This window comes from Ornithodoros turicata, chromosome 9, assembly GCF_037126465.1.
Source record: "Ornithodoros turicata isolate Travis chromosome 9, ASM3712646v1, whole genome shotgun sequence".
Taxonomy (NCBI): domain Eukaryota; kingdom Metazoa; phylum Arthropoda; class Arachnida; order Ixodida; family Argasidae; genus Ornithodoros; species Ornithodoros turicata.
In genome coordinates, this window is record NC_088209.1 from 35,185,557 (window position 1) to 35,204,917 (window position 19,361).

At 44.7% G+C, this 19,361-nt stretch overlaps 1 protein-coding gene and 1 long non-coding RNA gene across 4 annotated transcripts in view; one reads left to right on the plus strand and one right to left on the minus strand.

Moving 5' to 3' along the window:
• Positions 1 to 19,361, plus strand: part of LOC135367929 (uncharacterized) — a 152,227-nt gene that overhangs the window by 611 nt on the left and 132,255 nt on the right. Inside the window, exon 2 of one of the 2 annotated variants that reach the window (XR_010414586.1) lies at positions 1,566 to 1,688. The exons of the other annotated variant lie outside the window; for it this stretch is intronic. This is a non-coding gene — a long non-coding RNA (uncharacterized LOC135367929). The remainder of the gene's footprint in view (positions 1 to 1,565; positions 1,689 to 19,361) is intronic. 2 annotated transcript variants of the gene reach the window in all.
• LOC135367928 (uncharacterized) overlaps positions 12,619 to 19,361 on the minus strand; it is a 40,300-nt gene continuing 33,557 nt past the window's right edge. For both annotated transcript variants that reach the window (XM_064601022.1, XM_064601023.1), the window contains exons 4-5: positions 17,963 to 18,170; positions 12,619 to 14,641 (exon numbers count right to left, since the gene is read on the minus strand). In XM_064601022.1, the coding sequence (XP_064457092.1) occupies positions 14,406 to 14,641; positions 17,963 to 18,170 (444 nt within the window). In that variant the 3' untranslated portion in view covers positions 12,619 to 14,405. The remainder of the gene's footprint in view (positions 14,642 to 17,962; positions 18,171 to 19,361) is intronic.

Genomic DNA, 19,361 nt, shown 5'->3' on the forward strand with positions numbered 1-19,361 from the left:
CTTCTTAAAAGCGCTGGAGGATATTACCAATATTACTAGCAATGAACATGAAACTAGTGAAGTGCACTTGCAGGCCGACCGTCTCGCTGACAGAATGACTAGACTTTAAACAGGAATTTATGCCGCGTTTTGGTACGATATTTTAGACTGGGTAGACGAGGCCAGCAAAGTCCAAAGACCGATTTGAATAGCGCGGTTTCGTTACTGGTGTCGCTCAAAGACTTCGTCGCCACTAAACGTGAAGCATTCGAGCATACCACGTGATTGGGGAAGATTTATCTGGAACAACGGAATAGACCTCTAGACCGGAATAGCCACGGTCTTGAGGGGATTACGATGGTCAATGAAAGGGACGCGACCTTCGGTCCTACTTGTCTTTCAATAAAAGGCAGCGAACAAGTGCCAATTCGTGGAACCCAGCCCTCCCGATTTGTTTCGGTTTCAGTCTTGTCTACCAACGTCATGATGACGTTTCTAGGGTAGAGGTCTATTCGCTGCAGTGAGAAGCCAGGCGGCCACTCAGTGTGCGGCTGAATCCTGTAGACTACGGAACGACTTACCCGCAAGCGCAGCTTAGTGGCACTTCAGATATGTTTCGTGTAAAGAACTTCCCCCAAGCAGTGGATCAGTTTGCAGCTTCTCTAGATCAGCGGTTTGGTCGCGTACAAAGAACTCGTCCAGGTTTAGCCTATTTGGTAAACTCCATAAACTTACCACAGAAGAAATCAGGAAGACGGCGTGTTGTCCAGCAGAAGTGTACAAAGAAGATTTGGATGGTCGTTTTCCTGAGGAGATGGCACAGTTCAGTAACTTTACATGTGCATTTGCAAGATGAGGTGGGGAGCAGGGAACTGCTAATACACGCTTACAATTGAGAAGGGTGTAAAGGAAGTTTCTATTTCGGACGTAAACATACTGTCCATCGTATGTACTTCACCATGATGGCCAGCAACAGTTCTTGCGAGCGCACCTTCTCCAAATTGAAGTTAATAAAGAACAGTCATCGGGCAGCCCTGATGCACAGCAGACTGAATACTTTGCCACTGCTATGCATAGAAAGGGACACTATAGAGGACTTGATAGTGCGAGACTCGTCACTGATTTTTCGGTTAAAAAGTTCCGAAGAGTCCCGATTTACGCTGGTAGCGTATTGTTTTTGACAACAGAAGAGTAATAAAAGAATAAACCACTGTACGTGGAATGTTTTCATTCTGTATGTTCAAGTCTGTATGCTGCTCATAGCAACTGTTGATTCGCGGTGCTAACACAACATCAGACAAAAAGATTTGCAAAATCCTTAGGTACTGTATTAGGTAATGAGGTAAAATTCAGTAAAATCTTGGAATACAGGTTCACATCGATGCAAATACAAGTGTGTTACACCCCTGTCACATAAGCAGAGTTCAATGACTATTGGGATCAATGGCCATTGAAGATGCGCATAGCGCCACCTAGCGTGTAACGTGTAAACTTGTGAATAAGCATTGGATCTGATGCTCCGTGACAGGTTAACACATTCAGTTGCCGTTGATTTCAAATAACATTGAAGTTATCTCGTTTGACAGGTGTACTGGAAGCTTGTATAAGACATACGCCACCGAGATACAGAGGGAATGCCTGCTTCACTGTCCTGCGCACGTGTACACATAAACTCGGGACTTCTAGGTGCTGTTGGTAAGATTCACATGGTAATTATATAATAATAATAATAATAATTCGTGGCTTTACGTCGTGATACAACTGCCCTCAGATTCGCATGGGAGCACAAGAAAGTGAATACAAAACGACATCGGTATACGCATACACATTTTATCGTCCACACATTTTTACAGTTTTGTTGATAGAAACCCGGTCACACACAGGCGCAGTATTCTCTAAAAATTTGCATACAGAAAGCTTCCAACTGAGCATGCATATGAACAGCGTAACTCCACAACAGTTGCGGCGTCGTTTGAAGATTAGCCCGAAAAGCTCGTCGTCCCGTAGAAAATACAAAAATAGTTCCAAATCTGAATGTACAAAAGTAGAAACGCGCACACAAAAATACGGGGGAGTCGCGCAGTTCGTCAACCAACAACAAAGGAGCGGGGAACATTAGGGCACGGGAGAAATGCAGGTGCCATGGAAAATTCAAAGCACTCAAACGTGGTCCACGGAATGGCTGCGAAATCATGTACACATAGCGAGGCTTCATAATAATTGCTTCTCGGTTACAACAACTGGAATGCGTGGAACGCGTACCAGGAGCCAAAGGACACGGTGGGTTAACATCTGTCAAGATGTTAACAAGCAGACGACGGATTTATATTTGTCGTCTGCTTCTGTCGTCTGCTTCTGTCGTCTGTCGCTTATTCGTGTCCTTTGGCTCTATTGGTGCATGTTCAATATGTGTTTATCAACAGGCCGACATTTCCGTATTGGTTGACGATATATAAGCGTGTACAAGAGGATCGCCCGCGCGAATTTCAACTGCCTCGTAAATTTCCTCTTGTATCATTACATTCCTGCATACTTCTCAGTTACGATCGGAACGTTTTTACTACGACGTTTTAGTTTCGTTGGGCACGCTGCTCGGAGTTAGTTTTCAGGATCAACTTGTAAGCGCACCGAAAACTCGAACACACCTGTCGTCACTCTTGTTCTGCAGAAGTTGTCCAGGTATAGTGTCATTCAACTTGTTTGGTTGTGTTTGATGGTAAATATTGCTCGTCGATGTCGTTCGTACAATTCTATGGCACACTGACACTACCTTACATGTGTACATGGGAAACGGCCTGCAGGGTTCTGCCTTTACGGATTTTTGTTCTAAAAATAGAGTTGGAGGATTTTTTTTAATCGTATTACCTCTGTTGTCCGGTAGCAAGACCTTGGTTTGGCTTAGGATGAATTCGTATCATTGAAGACTCTGTCGCCGAACGATCTATGTCCTTCCTTGCAAACATTCGGTGTGGCGAAAGTTGAATCATGTTGCGTGTTGAATTAGAGCGGATACAAGGCTTGCTCACAGACAAGACATTGTTATCTCGATGCTATCATTGTTCATCTCGTTTTAGGGGCTTGGGGTGAATGTTACCGGAAAGAATACAGTCGTTTGATATGTGAAAATGACTCATTTTTCTCATCATATGGCGAGCATATGATGTCAAGAAACTATCCTTCAGCGTTATTCCTTTGCTAGAGAGGTGTTTTCGAAAGGACGCTAACAAGCTCACGGAAGTTCTGCATGAAAAAAAAAAATGTCCAAAACGGGTTAAAAAAGCGGTTTCTGAAGGCTTGAGGGAGTAGGACAGTTAACGCCTATTTCCTAGCAAGAACAGTGAGCGGCAGAGCGGCTTCCACCATCAACAGTTGTACAACAGCAATAACAAGAATAACAACAACAAGGAGAGCGTATTATGACGCTGATTCAAGCTTATCACACTCTAAATATCGCCAAGCTTTTTGGGAAGTTCCCACGATCAACAAACCGATCCCTTGTTCAGAATAGCGCACACTGCATATTTATTGCTTCCGCTTTATCAAACTGAACTGAAGAAGGCATGAGAGAGAGAGCGATAATAACACAGTGCAAGTTGTAGCTACACTCTTAAAAATGAACTTCACCGCATAGCACGCTCCTAGCCAACCATCATCTCGAATGATATCGTTATCTGCCCTGATTTGTTGCCTCCCGTTTTCAACAAATCAGGGCAGATAACGATATCATTCGTGGCAATGATTTGCGCAGAGCGTAGTGCTATGCGGTGAAGTTCATTTTTGAGAGTGTGGGTTGTAAAGAAGACGTTTTCTTGCAACCTTTATTCTGACGAAAGTGGTGGCGGTATGTGTATTTTTAATATACGACATCATGAAAAACTATAGTAAAACTTAAATTTTTTAACGATCCCTCCACTTAGGAAAGGGTTTTCCTCTCTCTCTCTCACAAACTTAAAGCGGATAAGTATAACGTTAGTTGTTCGTTGGAAAGAAATCAAAGGCAAGTGGTTGCTTGATAACACTCGAGACTAGGAAAGGCTAAGGAGCAGCCGACGTTTCGGAACTTGGGACACCCATTGCGTAAAACGCTCCCCATTCTTCGCAATAAATAAACGTCTTTTTATCTCTCCGCACCTTTCTGCGACCGTTCGAGCCTTCCCTTTGTGTCCTACGCGTAAATGTCGATAAAAACGGAACCAGATAGACACCAGCTTTGTTAATCAATGAATGGGTGCTTGCTATATACGTTCACTTGCAATCAATAGAAACTGCCGCGAAATTCCGATAAATCGTTTTTGATAAAGACGGCTGTCCTGTCACGGATAGGTTTCGTTCTGTTCGATCATCATTACCTATCCACATACACAGAGGGCGATTTTATCAGTGAACCCTCTTCGGTGTTTCTAAGTGAAGCGAGTGATATGCACCGACTCTCTTATCAGAGAGATAATAAGTCACCATTTGGTGGCAAACGTTAAACTTCTTTGGGCAGTTGCAACTATACAGTTGACGGGCTGTAGAATACTGTATTTGAAACGGAGGGTTGGGAACTTTGCGGTGTGAAGACACGGAAGGGTACACGCGTGAAAGGTAGCAGAAAACGTGATAATGGATACGCAGTATCTCGAAAGCTAGTGATACGCAAGACACCATTTTTAAAAAGAATATTCGTATCATCTCTGCAAAACTGTTGATTTGATATAAGCATTGTGTCGAGCTTTTGTCGAACAAATTGTGTCACGAGTCAGTGTTATCAAACCTAAATATGTACTTTGTTCTCATTTTTTGGTTGGGTTAGGTTTATGTTAGGTTAGATTGGGTTGGGTTGGGCTGGGCTTGTTGAGTGAGTGACGTGATGTTTTATGTCACACATTTGTCGTCCCTAACAGTATGTACATGTTTCTCCGTCTCGAGGTCTTCGTTTGTATCACTAACCTAACCTAACCCAACCTAACCTAACCTAACCAAGCAGTGACAACAGGATAAAGTACGTGTTCCTTCAAATGATAGAGTCGTTGAACTCGTCAAAATAACCCTGTTAATCAAAAACACGCTGGTGTTTGTTTTATGCGATGCAAGTAATACCAGCAATATCATGGCGTTGGGAAACACGGCACGAGTTGTGATATGCGACCGGCGACAAAAGACTCCGACATGTTGGAGAACCACACAATTTTTGATATCCGTCAGGGATAGTGGGGAGTGACGTACTTGATGAGGGAGTGTACATTAGCCCGATGGTATGTATGGCTGCATATCCCAGTGGAGGAAGAGTGCCAGTCAATTTCGTTGTCGTGAGTGAGCTGTGTTGTGAGTGTCGTTGTGTTCAGAGGAATGCTGTGTGTAGTCTGGTTTTGTGCCTCAGGAGATTTTTTTTTTTTTTTTTTTTTGCCACTTGAGTGGGCCGCTGTGCCGTTCAAAGGCGTTATTTACGGCTTCGTGCTTCACACCCGTCTACAAAGGAGTCATCGTATAATCCCTTTGACGACTAAAAGCGCTGGAGTTTATGCGAAGTCTATAGGGACTACTAGCAGCGCTGGGCAATAAACTTGAGGGTCAGGAGATTAAAATGGGTGGGGTGGGGGAGGGGGGGTAATTGCGTTCTTTTCTTACTCCTCATTTACTATTTTTCTTAGAGCGCACATTGACTCGTGTGATCCGTAGCTTCTGGTTTGCTACGTTCGCATGCTCTTAGACACACTCCTTTGTGGAGAAGCAACATGCACAAGAGTGTACATGTTGCATGTGTACATCAACGTGGAGACCTGTCCATCCAGCAAATTAAAGTGATCTTTTTGCAGCTAGAACAGATTTACCTCAAATGTGCAGGTTATTTAGAGAGCGCGCGTCTAAAAATAAAAATAAAAAATAAAAAAAAATTGCTCGCACTCTGACATATTGGTTGATTGATCAGATGTAATTTACGCAGACGTGCTGCGCTATATCGGCGAGCGGCCCTGTATCAAAGTCCGAGCCGTTTTGAAACACCCTCACAAAGAAATTTTCGGTGTGCCCCCTTTTCCTTTTGTTTATTTCTCTCTCTCTCTGTGTGTGTTCTCTTCGTCAAGCTTTTCTGCATCTCACGCTGGATAAGTTGTTTTTCCTAGTTTCTCTACGTTGGCTTTCGCCCCACAACAGTCGAAGCAAATATAAAACCGGTTCCCATTACTCATCACTTGGATGTACTTCGCCAGATTTTTTTTTACTTCATGATAATATTGGCAGTGTGTATTACACGTAAGGTTTGTCTGCCCGTATTTACTTCATAGGCATGTCCTTCTCGCAGTCGCAAAAATTATTGGAAGGCACGTGCTCTTTCACCACTAGAGCCAATGCTTTCAGGGAAGAAAAGATATTTGCGTTTGCAAGCAGCCAACTGAACGGAATTTTTCTCCCTGTTTATTGGCTTCCAGCGTTGAACTGGAATATGGAGTTACTTACATAATCCCCTATATCTTTTGGCAGGCAAGCCTGTGTGTTTGAACCGTTCCTTCATCTTCCTACATCCATTCCTTTGCCACCCTTCGAATCGTACAACCCTTCCAATATCTCGGGCCTTCGAGCTAGCGTGAAGTAAATCTCGCACGTGCATTAGTGTCGTCTTACGCCGCTTTCGGGCAACTTAGTTCATTAGGGTAGATTCATTCAATAGGTCAGTACCGATACTGACGGTGGCTTTTGTCACAAATAATTCCGTGCACAAAATCGAGGCGGGGCACGAATAGAAAAAAATCTGGAGTTCTTTTTCTTTTCTTTTTTTTCTGAAGAAGTTGGCAGTTTCGAAGGGGGGAAAAAATGCCCACTCTATTATAGAACGAAGTGGCTGGGTTTTGACAAATACGACTGGGAATGCCCTCTTTAGTATTTCAAAAACTTCCATTCTCAGTGCGTCACTGAGCCTTGCCAGCAAGGAAAATGAAATTGGGAAATATCTATTCCTTTCATTTTTTCATTTTCATTTCATTTCATTTTACTCTTCGAAATCCGACGCGTAGTTTACATTATTATGCAGCGAGCCCTGTACTAGCAGAGGTGTGTATTTGCAGCATGAAGTATAATGACGGATGAAGGTCCCCGATTATTATTGGGATTTGTTTTGTGCTTGCGTCGTGAAACTGTTACCTGTCTCGTTTTTATCGGTGCAAGTTGAAGTGTCTGATTCTCCCGTCAAGGTACAGGGAAGTGTCGTGCGGTGAAGTCTTACTTCCTGTTTCTGTTACAGTATATTCACACGAGTGACATGCCCACGGAATATTCTAGCGGAAGAAAAAGCAGCACGCACAATTTTTCGCCGCGTGTTATTAAGCATTTGCACGGCGTCGGAATATCATGAGTGGCGTCGTACGCACGTAGCAGACGACTCCCGCGCCCTTTCCTGTCGTCTGCTACGGATTATCTTGTACGTCATGCGCTCGCGCTTACGTTGCAGCAGAAAGCTATGACGTTTTTCACATCTTTCGCTGGAGTATTCGGGGAAATGTATGACATCATGGCGTGCTTCGCCTGTATATTTACCGTGGATCTCCAGGGTCGATTTATCCCTCGCAGAAAATGTGGCGCGGTACAGGACTTTCGGGTCCGAGGTTAGTCGATGAAGGAAGGCTGTGAATACAAATAACGAAATATACCAGCAGTGCCAATCAATAGCAGTGGCAATCGTGATGTAAGAAGGAATTGCTGCTGAGCCGGGCGATATATATTTTTTTTCTTTGTCTTCACGCGGGTGGGAATCCTTCCCTGACAAACATCTGCTCTGCAGCTCTGCATTGTAACGTCATTTTGCTATTTAGATTACTGGTTTCTCTAATTTCTTCTTCTCAAATACCTTCATTCCTCGTTTAAAACCACGAATCCTGTATCGAAGTCTGACTATATTTATAGATGGCCGTACCGTGCGAGGAAACTGCTGGTATTATTTATAGAATAGGAAGTACGGCAACCTTACGTGTTTCTTTAGCGTCACCGCCCTTAAACACAATTGGAGTAACCACTGGGGAACAGCCGTTATTCTTGACGTGTCCTCAAGCAGTACAATGTACTGAAAATTTAAGTACATGGGGGTGGCTGGCAGGTGTCTTCTCGGTGATGTGCTTCATTTCGCTAGAACTGCCCAGGAAGATTATAATAGAGAGTTTCAACGTATCATACGCTAACGCATTTGCGCACGTAAGGGATATCGTGGTGGCACTGCGCAAACTTTATGTCTTGCGCATGCGCAGAACCACCAACGTTCGCAAAGGCGACAGCGTACACGACGCACTAATATTCCCGTCCACCGCTATGCACTCGCACTTTCAGTATAATGCGCAGCTTGGGTCAGGACAAAAGGTGCGTGTCGTTTCAATTTTGTACTTTATTTATTTTCCCCTTAACTAATTAGAGGGACGCGTTCGTGGTTCGTGCCGCTGGAATTATCTAAAGTCATCTACGAACTCCATAATGTAAAAGCCTGGGTCTGGGCTTGCATATACGCCATCTTGTCAGTCATCTATACGAACTTCCGCTGATCCATGCTTTACGGCGTGCGACGTGACGCACCTTTTCTCGAATGCACGTGCGTGTCCGTCACGTCAGGTAGGCGACTTCGGCTGCTTTTCGTTTGAAGCCCTATTAGGGCATTCCTTTGGTAGGCGTCACCATTTGAAAGTTGGCTTTACCTAACACTTCCGTGTATTGCGAGAAAACCCGCTCCAAGGCACGCCGAGCGTTGCTTAACCCTTTGTTTCTCGCTGTTTAGCGTGATTTTTGCCGATTTGTTTGTCATTTTTGGTACGAAACCAGGGTATTATTTTGGTTGGCGTTGCCATTCTGCAAGGCGGCTTCACCTCATTATTGAAACGGATTTTGAGGGGTAAGGGAAGCTGTCATGGCCCCATTAATCTTACTTATCGCTGAACTAACCAAGCTGATGATGTCTTAGGTTAGTGTAGTGAAGTTAGGTTAGATTAATAGGGCCATGGCGACTTGCCCTGCCCCCAAAGCCGCTTGGATAATGAAGTTGGGAGGGCGCGACGCAACCTGCCACAGCTGCACTAATCTAACCTAATTTATCACTAAACAAAGTCTACGATGTCATAGGTTAAAGTTGGCTTTCTCGCAACACAAATACATGAATCGAAAAGTTCCGCTGAATTTACACACGTACAATTAAGCAACGCTAAGCGTTCGTTGAAGTGGACTTGGCCGCAATACACGGAAGTATTCGGTGAAACCAACTTTCAACCAAAGGAGTGCCTTCCACTTTGCAGTCGTAGCTCTACAACTGTGGCTACAACTGTGCAAGTCATCTCTACTCTCTACAACTGTGTGGTAACGAAAGCGTGGAGGCTCCAGAAAAAGCGAGAAATAGGGTTGCATTGGTTTTCGCCGGGTAGCATGTAGTCTTCTAGGGATTTGCCGAAAGACGAAGAAGGGGCTACACACATAAGGCGAACAACACGCAGAATCACAGGAAACGTAACTACAGCATGGCGTGTGGACGTAGGAGCCAACTCGATATTTTTTTTTTCTTACTGCTACCGCCATCGCCATGTCTACAACAACAACCGTCGGAAGAGCTAAGCGACGCGGATGTGTGTGCGTACCAAAACTGCGCCGTCAAGCCAGAAATTTGAAAACACTTAGCTACGCTACTCATACACATAAGCTAGCCGAAAGGATGAGTGCATGTCCGAAACCATATCCAAGCCGAAACCATATCCAAGCCGAAACCATATCCAAGCCGAAACCATATCCAAGCCGAAACCGTACCCGAAGATGAAACCATATCCGAAGCTGAAACCATGTCCGGAACAGAAACCGTACCCAAAAGCCGGACGCATACCCGAATCTGGATCCATATCCGAAACCGAAGCCGTGCCCCCCAAAAATTAAAACATATCCGAAACTACAGCAAAATGTTCTGGGTTCTTTATGACGCATTTACGATGGCGTGCAAGGCAGCGAAGAACGCTTTGATCACGCGCCGGAATACTAACCGTTTCTTGCCCCCCCAAAAAACAAGTGGTCAAGAAACAGACGCGAAAACATGTCCTCGAACGGTCGTATGACCTGCAAACAGTGACGAGGAGGAGGCCCACGCTTATCTTCGCGCAGATAGTATCGGTTAATAGTGGAGCTTTAGAGGATCGGAAGGGGGCGCTCTACGAAAGCGATACGGTAGAGGAAGCTGTCAGTCAGCAACGCGATGTGTGTGCCACTTCAAAGGAACCAGGCGACTGGCTTATCATGTTCTCGGAACCGTTACCGCAAACACCGTCCGATCTACTCAAACTCGCTAGAATATTAAAGACTGCTCCGCAGCGAGCATCTACGAATGTGCCATTTCAGGGTATTGATGTAGCGCTTTGCAGTTGTGTCGAGCGATATACGCTCTAGAGGGACCACAGCATTCGAGGCTAACATCGTATGTACTGCTTGCGGCACACTTGTCTGATATCTCCAGCCCCCGTAAAAGCGGGTTACCGAACCAAGTTGCTGTGCTATACTGCCGCCTTCGCGTCACTTCCGTTCCCCTGGTGGCGGCGGGACTGCGCAGCCCCACCAGACGGGAGAGATGGCGATCCGATAACCGCGCGTCGTCTGCTAGCGCCGAATTCTCATTCCACTCCGCATTCCTTGGAAAGCGCTGCCCCGTCGACGCATTTGGAGCTAGCAGACGACGCGCGGTTATCGGACCGCCATCTCTCCCGTCTGGTGGCGCTGCGCAGCCCCGCCGCCACCAGGGGAACGGAAGTGACGCGAAGGCGACAGTAGCACAGCAACTTGGTTCGGTAACCCGCTGTTACGGGGGCTGGAGATATCAGACAAGTGTGTCGCAAGCAGTACGGCTGTGGGAAAGGGGAGGCGAGGGTGGGGGGACACTCTACGATGAAATGCTATAGTGCTATCAAGAAAGCTTCCCAACGGAAATCGTCTGTTGATTCGAAAGCGTTATCTGATTAAGAGGAAGGTCGATCTTGCACTGAGCGTATAGGGAGCCTGGCCGGAGCATGCTTAACAAGCCAGGTGAAGGGCCGTTTTCCTCTATCACTTTAGTTATCTTATCCGGTATTTTTTCCCCGATAATTGGGTGTAGAATAATACCCTTGTCACGCCGGCAGCCTTCGTGATAATTGAACATGCGTAACTGCCACCCAGCGTGCTCTTATTGCGTGCTCTGATTGGTGCTGTATAGGGAATGACGTATTCGCTTTTTTCAAGATGGCGAATTCCGACACATTATCAACATCCGGCGTCTGCCCTGCCATTTATTCCGTCCAACAGCAGTCAAACTGCGCCATTGTTTCACGTGTCGTGATCTTATTTGAATTTAGCTTGTAGACGAGTTATTATTTGTGTCGAAAAGCGAGGAAACTCATATCTTATCACTGGATAACGTTAGTGTGCTAAGCCGGGTAATAATTAGAACCGAGGGGTTCGCGAAAAATAAAAACGAGAAAGCGAAATGATAGCAGATGAATATGACGAAGGAAGGCGATAAAAAGGTAATGCAAGCAACTTGAGCTTTGTGTACCAAATAGGACAATACGTACGAACTTCTAAAGCTGTACAGTACATTGAAAGCTCGAGTACATAGGGGGAGTTCGAGGTCTCATTTTACGTGCTTATCCAGTGCCATGGTTCAAAGCAGTGCATTGGTAAGGCACCCTGCCAGCAGCACCCATACGCATTCCGTACATTGCGCTTCTTAGGTAAGGTTGTCGTTCCTTATGATATACTGAAGTTGTCGAAGGAAAACTGTCCACGTGAATGTAAACGCATTTGAGCTTACCGCATTAGCTTATAGCGTCGTTTGCGACTATTGATCAGAACATCAAATTCATCTGGAACGTCGTATTTTTCCAATCGTTGTCGTATAATTTGTAAAACTTGATCTATAATCTTAATCCGGTAATCGGAATCAATTTGCATGTGTCGTGCATCGCGAGGACGCAAAGCCGATTAGGGTTTATTTCGGCTTATCTCTTAAGGTGGAGGAACTCAGCGAGGAGAGCGCAATATCACTTGCATTCTATTTTGTGCGCGCTCCATGCGTAGTTTCGCCGACGTCACTTCTGCCGAATTTTGGCGCCGTCTGCCGGGCGTTCCTGCTGTAGCAGTCGCGAAGCAGGCCGACCTCTCTCTTTCCTGCTTCATCTTTCTTTTTTGCTCATCCCTTCTGTTTTTTTACGTTAGAAAATTTTAGAATAGGGAACTACGTTGGCGCTCATGAAACTTTTCTAAGGCTACGACTCTATTATACCAGGGCGCGACTTTGAACGCACAAATGCAAATATCTAGCGAAGAGTGAAGGTGACGGCACGGTATAGAGATACGTCGGGAAACTCAAGAGGAGTTGGGTGCTCTCCAAAGTGTTTTCAAAGATGTGACGAACGCTTTTTAAATCCGAACGTCGTTGTGCGGAGCCCTATATGCAGGAAAGATACGGGATGGCCACCTAATATCGTTTGCCGTGCATTAGATAGCCTTCAGATAGCGGAAATTACTTCATGTACAATATCGCTCGTGTTATAAAAAAAAAAGAAGAAAGAAAACGAAAACGGCGCGGAGGATTACATTGGCACACTCGGAACCGATGCTTACGTTTGGCATCTACTTGCAGAGCCTCTCTGTCATGCTGTCGTTGTGTATCACATATGACTAAACTCCCCGTTCGAGCTAGAACACGTTTGCTCTGCTCTCGGCGATGTCTGTAATGAAAAGATGACACCCCAGGCAGCAAAATATAATGGCCCAATATTGGCTATATATCGGCAATACTGGTCCAAGGTTGGACCAATATTGGGCCGGTATTGCCAATGTTCAACCGATATTGGACCAAGATGTTGTGCTGCTTGAGACTATATAGTCGGAGCACAACGTCTTTTAACGAAGTATCTTGCGACATAGCAAGGCTCTTTAACGAAATGTGTATCCTATTATCGGGTATGCCACGGAAAGCAGGCCTCGAAGAAGTGCTACGCTATGCGACGTTTATTATGAACACGCCTTTGCAGTGTCCCACATTATATGGTATTTCATATAGTTTTCAGGTAGATAATTAATTGGTACGAGGAAGCACCATGATCATCGACCTTATCATGTATCACACTCCTCTCCCTCTGTCGTTATCACTGCGAGGAACATTTGTCAGCAGATTAGAAACATCCATTTCCTGATCTTCCTGCAAGCCCATTGGAAAGAATGCAATCTGAAAGCGGGGCCCTTGCCCGCTGTTTTCTAGAATTCATGAAGTTGAATCAGCGTTTAGAGTTAAATATTTGGAAAACGCGGGTTATCGCTTAGGAAGTTCCTACCGTTAGCTTTTGCACTAATCCGACGTATTAATTATCACGAATACTGATAAAATTGGAAGGACCAGTTCGCATCGCTTGGTGTGTGAGAATCGAACAGGAAGTTAAATTAACTTAAATCCAAACTGAATAATTGTGTACACTCTGGATGTGCAGCCCTTTTTCGTGTGATTCATGGAAAAGGTTCTCTCTACGGACTGGCTATTTCTTATCACAAAATACAATTAAAGATCTATTTTAATTTCGCAATTTAATTAAGTAAGTTATCTAAAACAAATAGAAAAGAGTAGGTCGTTGCTTGAAGTTGCAATGTGTCATTTTTTGACCGCATTGTCCCGCTACTGTACAATTCAGTTCGGTTTTATTTTTGTGGAATACCCAGTATTTCTGGTGTACTAGCAAAATCTAGCAGTAATAACTAGCAAAAAATTAATACATTTCTTTTAAAATGATTATACAGTGTTCGGCAATTGTGGAACTTCGGAACTGTCTAACTTAAAAAGAAGTATTTGGTCACGCACGTATAAGGACAACGCCAGTGTCTATGTGTAGACTGAGTTCTGGGAGCTGTAGTGTTGCACAACAATTGCAGGGTTATTTTCCAACGCAATGGGCACAGTTGTGTTAACGACACCACTGGATGCTGTGTAGAATAGCGGACCATAGTTGAATTGGGAAATATTATCTATTTAAACCACACTACAGTACTAAGTACCTTCACGCGAAATTCTATACTCGACACGCGTCCTTTATAAAGCAGTGCATACACCATGCTCTCTCTCTCTCTCTCTCTTTCGCTACATTTAGACAATAGAGTCGGACAGATACTGCGCCTTAATCACACATAATCCGACGTGTTTTGCTTTTGCTACACTTCTACGCAAACTAATGGTTAATCCCGTTAATCCCCGGTTTCGGTTTCGATGCGGTACTCGGCACTCGCCTTTAAGTAACGTGACAGTTATCGTGTCTCATTTTGGAAGATCTTCGTCACAATGCAAGCGTTAGACACATGGGAGAGAGAAAATAATCCTCTCTCTCTGGATAGAAAAAACTAAATAAAAAGACCATAGACACGGTGGCATGCATCTTGCGGTGTGAAGGTGAACTCTGTGGCTGATGAGAGCGCGTTTTTTAAGTTCGGCTGCTGTCCTCGTGACAGACCTCCATGTAGCTGGGGTCCCTTAGCACGCACTTGATCATATCCTTGAGCATGTTGTAGCGCGGGATGAAAGGGTACACCTTGGCATCCGTGTAGGAGATCTGCAGCCCGTGCACGATTCCCCGCAGGTTGCCGTATTTCTTTAGCAGCCTGTACAGGTCGTTGATGGACTGGGAGTTCTCTTCCTCGATTTCCTGCACTGACATGCCTGAAAAAAAAAAAAAAAAAGGCGTGTCACTACATAAACATGTACATAAACGTGTACGTTATAGCGCCGTACAGTAATAAATACATAATAAATAATACACAGTACATAATACATAGTACTATGCATACGTTAATAAATACAGTACAGTAATAAATACGTAATAAATAAATACAGTTCGGTGACTTGGAGGGGTGATGTCTTTCTATTTTTACCGTTTCATCTCTACAGTTTTCTTTCTCCTTTCATTCATTTCATTTCCTTTGTGGAAGTAGCAGAATTCGTCAGGTGACGAATTCAATATCTTCCGTTCTTCTTCTCTAATCAAACTCAAACTCAAGTAACAAATACGAACTGAAACATGCTGACGAACCGATGCCGAATGTCAGGAGAAAGTAAATATGGCCGTTGTTCGCGCATGGTTTGAAATTAATCTGGCTTCTTGTTGCTTTGTAAGAGGTGAACCGAAAGTTGGTCGAATGTCGGGATCAATTTGACAGGAGCGCAAAAAAAAACAAAATTAAAAAAGACTATTATAAAAGACTAAAAAAAAATTAAATCTAAAACAAGAATTACTGCATGTTTGCTGAAGGTGGACCATTCGATAATAACCCTGAGTCTCGGTAGATTTGCTTTGCTCCCATTTCTTCCCACGTGATTATTTTACGTGGTTTGCAGCGAGACACGCGGGACGTAAAAAGATATATTAACCGCAGCGTAGCACGATGGACACGACCGCAGCCGTATTTCGTAGCGCGCTTCCTGTAAAGCGTGCTTCTCCACGCTAAGACGCTCTATGCGGGGAAGCCAGCTTTACATCTCCTCCCTTACTTTTCTCTCGACTACGTCATTATTCCACTTCCTTCCGAAAAGCCTTCGACACAAACTACCTACACTTCGAAACCTTCCGCTTTGCACTTTGTACACCATGCTCAAACTTTCTTGACATGTAGTATACGCAGGCACACCATCAAGCAATGATAGCTGTGTATCGTTTAGATCCACTTCCTTTAATCTTGCGTAACATTCATTATTTGGTCGTGATTTTTGTCCGAGGGTGTACCTTAAAGCCGTTCACCAGTAGCTCGTGAGCGCGCAGAAGTAAAAAATACTAAAATTGTAAATTATTTACTCAGTAAATATTTACTGTTTTCTCTCTTGCCCTCCACTGCGTGAGAGAACAAGAGTTGTAGCCTCTTTCCCCTCATATTTCCCTCACATTTAAGAGCAAGGGAGGAAGCGTCCTCTTGGGGCAGTGACAGAAATGACCTCGAAATCTGCCGTATTTCCGATGGCCATTTCCTCGCTGTATTGGCTCGATCCTGTTTCTGAAAACCGAATCGAGCACATATGTTTTCTTCGCGCAGAACTTCTATCACTCATAACGAAAAAAGAAAAAGTTAATTACTCAAAATTAATGAGGATAAGGCCCCAGGAGGTCATAAGGGGCCGAATTCGACGTAGAGAAGTATCGCTTTTTTTGTAAAAGAAAAAGAAAAAGAAGAAGAACAAGACATTTCCATATCTGAAGAAGTTCCGTCCATAGTTAACGCGAACGCCTACTATGAATATGCATATAATCCTCGCATTTCGCCCCGAGTAGTCGTATTTACGCCCGAGCTCGAAGAACTTGCATAATGAGAGCGCTGGCATTATTAACGCTACATGATCGAGCGCCGAAGACTTCTGTATTTGGCACAAAGAGGTTAATTGACACGTTCCCGGGAAGACATAGCACCTCATAAGTTGTAAGGCGGCGGAAAACCAATAACCGGAGGGGGATGAAAAGATATTGCCTTCCGTGTCTGTTTCTCTTTGTATTTTTAATTACTTTGGCGCTTAATTAACGAACACCGTTGTATACATTAACCCTGATGACACATCCCGAAATGTTCATCGGCGTTTTCCATGTGGCATGAAAAAGGAGGAGAAAGAGAGAGGGAGAGAGACAGGAAGTTACCTAATAACGCGCCGTGTGTCGTCTTCCTATTACGGAGCGTCGAAACATTGTACATATAATTTCGTTTTCGGTCGTCCAGGCGGGAGGATGTAGCGTATCTAATTTTAAGCGCGACTATAGTTTGCGCAACTATCCAATTTTAAGCGCAGCTGTAACGCGAGAAATATATTTGGCGCGTTCAAGTGCTCGCGAGCTTGCTCGAAAATTAGGTGCATGGTTACTGCGAGGAATTTCTTTTCTGTGAACTCAAGTGAAATTTGCCGCGCGCGGGTAGCCGTTTTCGCACCAGCATCAGGAGGCGCGCGTTTACCGCAGTGCGCCACAAAACGCTTTCTTCGGAGTAACAGCTGAGAAAAAGGAAACGCGATTTTTTTTGTTTTTACTTTGCTGACTAACTGACTTTGAACAGACATTGCACTTTTAATTGTTTTGGCATCTACGTAAGCTCTGTGCAAGTAAGTTAATTAGGTGCGCATCCCTCTGACTTCCTCCTTTCCCGGTTTGTAAAAGGCCGTGATCTCATCGGTTGAGCTTCAAATAAGAAGGAAGACAAAGTTTGCGTCGGACCATCTTGTGTTTCCACGTGGTCTCAAGGTATATGCGACATAAAGGATACACCCAAACAACCACCGCGTGTTTGGGTGTTACCTCCTTATTTGGCCAGTCACGTGACCGCCTCCTTTCACGCGCAGGGATACGCTGTCATAGCGTATTTATCATAATTGGGGTATAACGTAGCAAACGAAACCGATTGAGATTTTATTTCGGAAGTTCGCTTCAGGGAAGGCCCCCGTAGGGTTATAATATATAAAATAAACGCGATCGACGAATATCACTTTCACTCTCACTGTTTGTGGCCGTTTTTCGTACAGCCAGATTTACGCACTGCATTGCCCGCGTTGCCTGAATACGTGAGAAAAAACGACTGCAAACAGAAACTGCAACTTCGAATTGAGGTTAGATACGATGGACCTTTTTCACACTCGCGTCGTATCCTAGCTGCTGTCCAGCGAAACAGGCTCGGCGCGCACCAAAACACAGCCGACATCTTGGCGCCATCTATTGAATATGTAGGGATCCCTCTCCGGCGCCGTCAGGGTCACAGAGCATGCGCAGAAGCGGTATGAAAAAGGTTCATTCAGTGGCTTTCTCAGAATTTCTTCCCTGGGGTGTGTCGGCTTCGCGAGAGGGTGTGTTAGGCTATACTCCTACGTATTTTTATGCTCTTTCACGAAATATAGCGTAATCTCGCAACATTTTAAGGGGTGGGGGTGTATGAGGGGGTCTGGATAAATCACTGATACAGTTACCCTTGGAATAACCTCGCACACGCATGGCGACCAATGAGAGTGTAGAGTCCTTACTGTCTAGTCGTTGTTTTCGTTCTCTGGCCTCCTCTTCAGCTCTGGAGTTTGCCTTGGAGGCATCTTGGGCGCGTGAGTCGCTCGCCTTTTCCAGTGTGGCGCATGCGCGTAGCACATATGACGTCACTTGCTCCTGCTTTTCTTGCTTGGGCAGGTCCAGCAGCACCCAGTACTGGGTGTCCAGGCAGATCACATCTTTCACCATCGCCTGTGGTGAAGAAGTGGTCATCCGAAGTGAATGATATGGCTGCTTAGGAGCTATGCCATAGGCAGCTGGACGCCCATAGAAGTCATGTAAAAATTGCCATTTGGCTCAATCTACAGCTTGGGACAGAAGTTTATGGAACACGACACCTGCCTATTTCTTCATCGGAGTGGCCCCCTGCGAGATATCAGGAAGTGATTGAATTAGAAACGGATGGCCGGCTGTTCCACCCATCTCTCGGTATGTGTGTCCACTCCTGTTTGCTGCTGGGTTGTCGCTCCACTCGAGAAATGCGACACCCCGATGTTCCGTTAACTTTTATCCCAAGCTGTACCTCCGGTATATCTTTAAAAATGTGAGAGGGGGGAAGAAGGAGAGACCAGAAAACCGCTGACCTCTCTACGTTTCCAAAGGCCTCTACCATGTGGGAAGCCTCTTGTTTGGAATGCTTCGGAAGGCTTCGTCTAAACATTGCTATGATACTTATTGGGAATCTTGTAATCTACTGTAAACATTGTGGTTACGTTGACGTGAGAACGTCGCCATTTTCACACACACGCACACCCATCTTACTACAAAACGCTTGGTGAAGCAAAATATGGACTATACATGTAGTATTCTGCCTTCCTATTAAACCGGAAAGCTCCGGAAGTCTTTCTCAGGTTAGCTATGATCTAATAACTATAATATATCCGTGTGGTGTAATTATTAGGGGTGACCGCGCATAAGATTGACGGTATCCGCGCTAATTTAAATAGATTTATAAGTATCCGCGCGAATATTTAGTATATACGCTACATCAGCGGTTACTGCATTTCTAACAAAAAAATCTACATGACGAAACTGTCGTTCGTTCGAAACGTGAAATTGTTGCAGAAACGTTCTTCCTTTTCAGCGTACAAAGTTTATCAGGGAAAGTTATGTCATTAACAGGTGTTTAATAATAGCAGTCAAGGGAACAGCAATGCAATACTTCGACACTATTTCACACTCACAGCGTGCTCTCAATTATATAGGGCTTCTCATAGGGGACGTCGGCAGAGACAATATTTGTTATTTGCGGATTAAATGCGGCTATCCGCTCGCACCGCAGAAGCATGCGGCTCTATCCGTATTTTTCGCGCGGATTTCAAGACGTTTTATTTCTATTCCCAAACCAGGATGTCGTGTGGATATACGCATACCTTGAGGTTG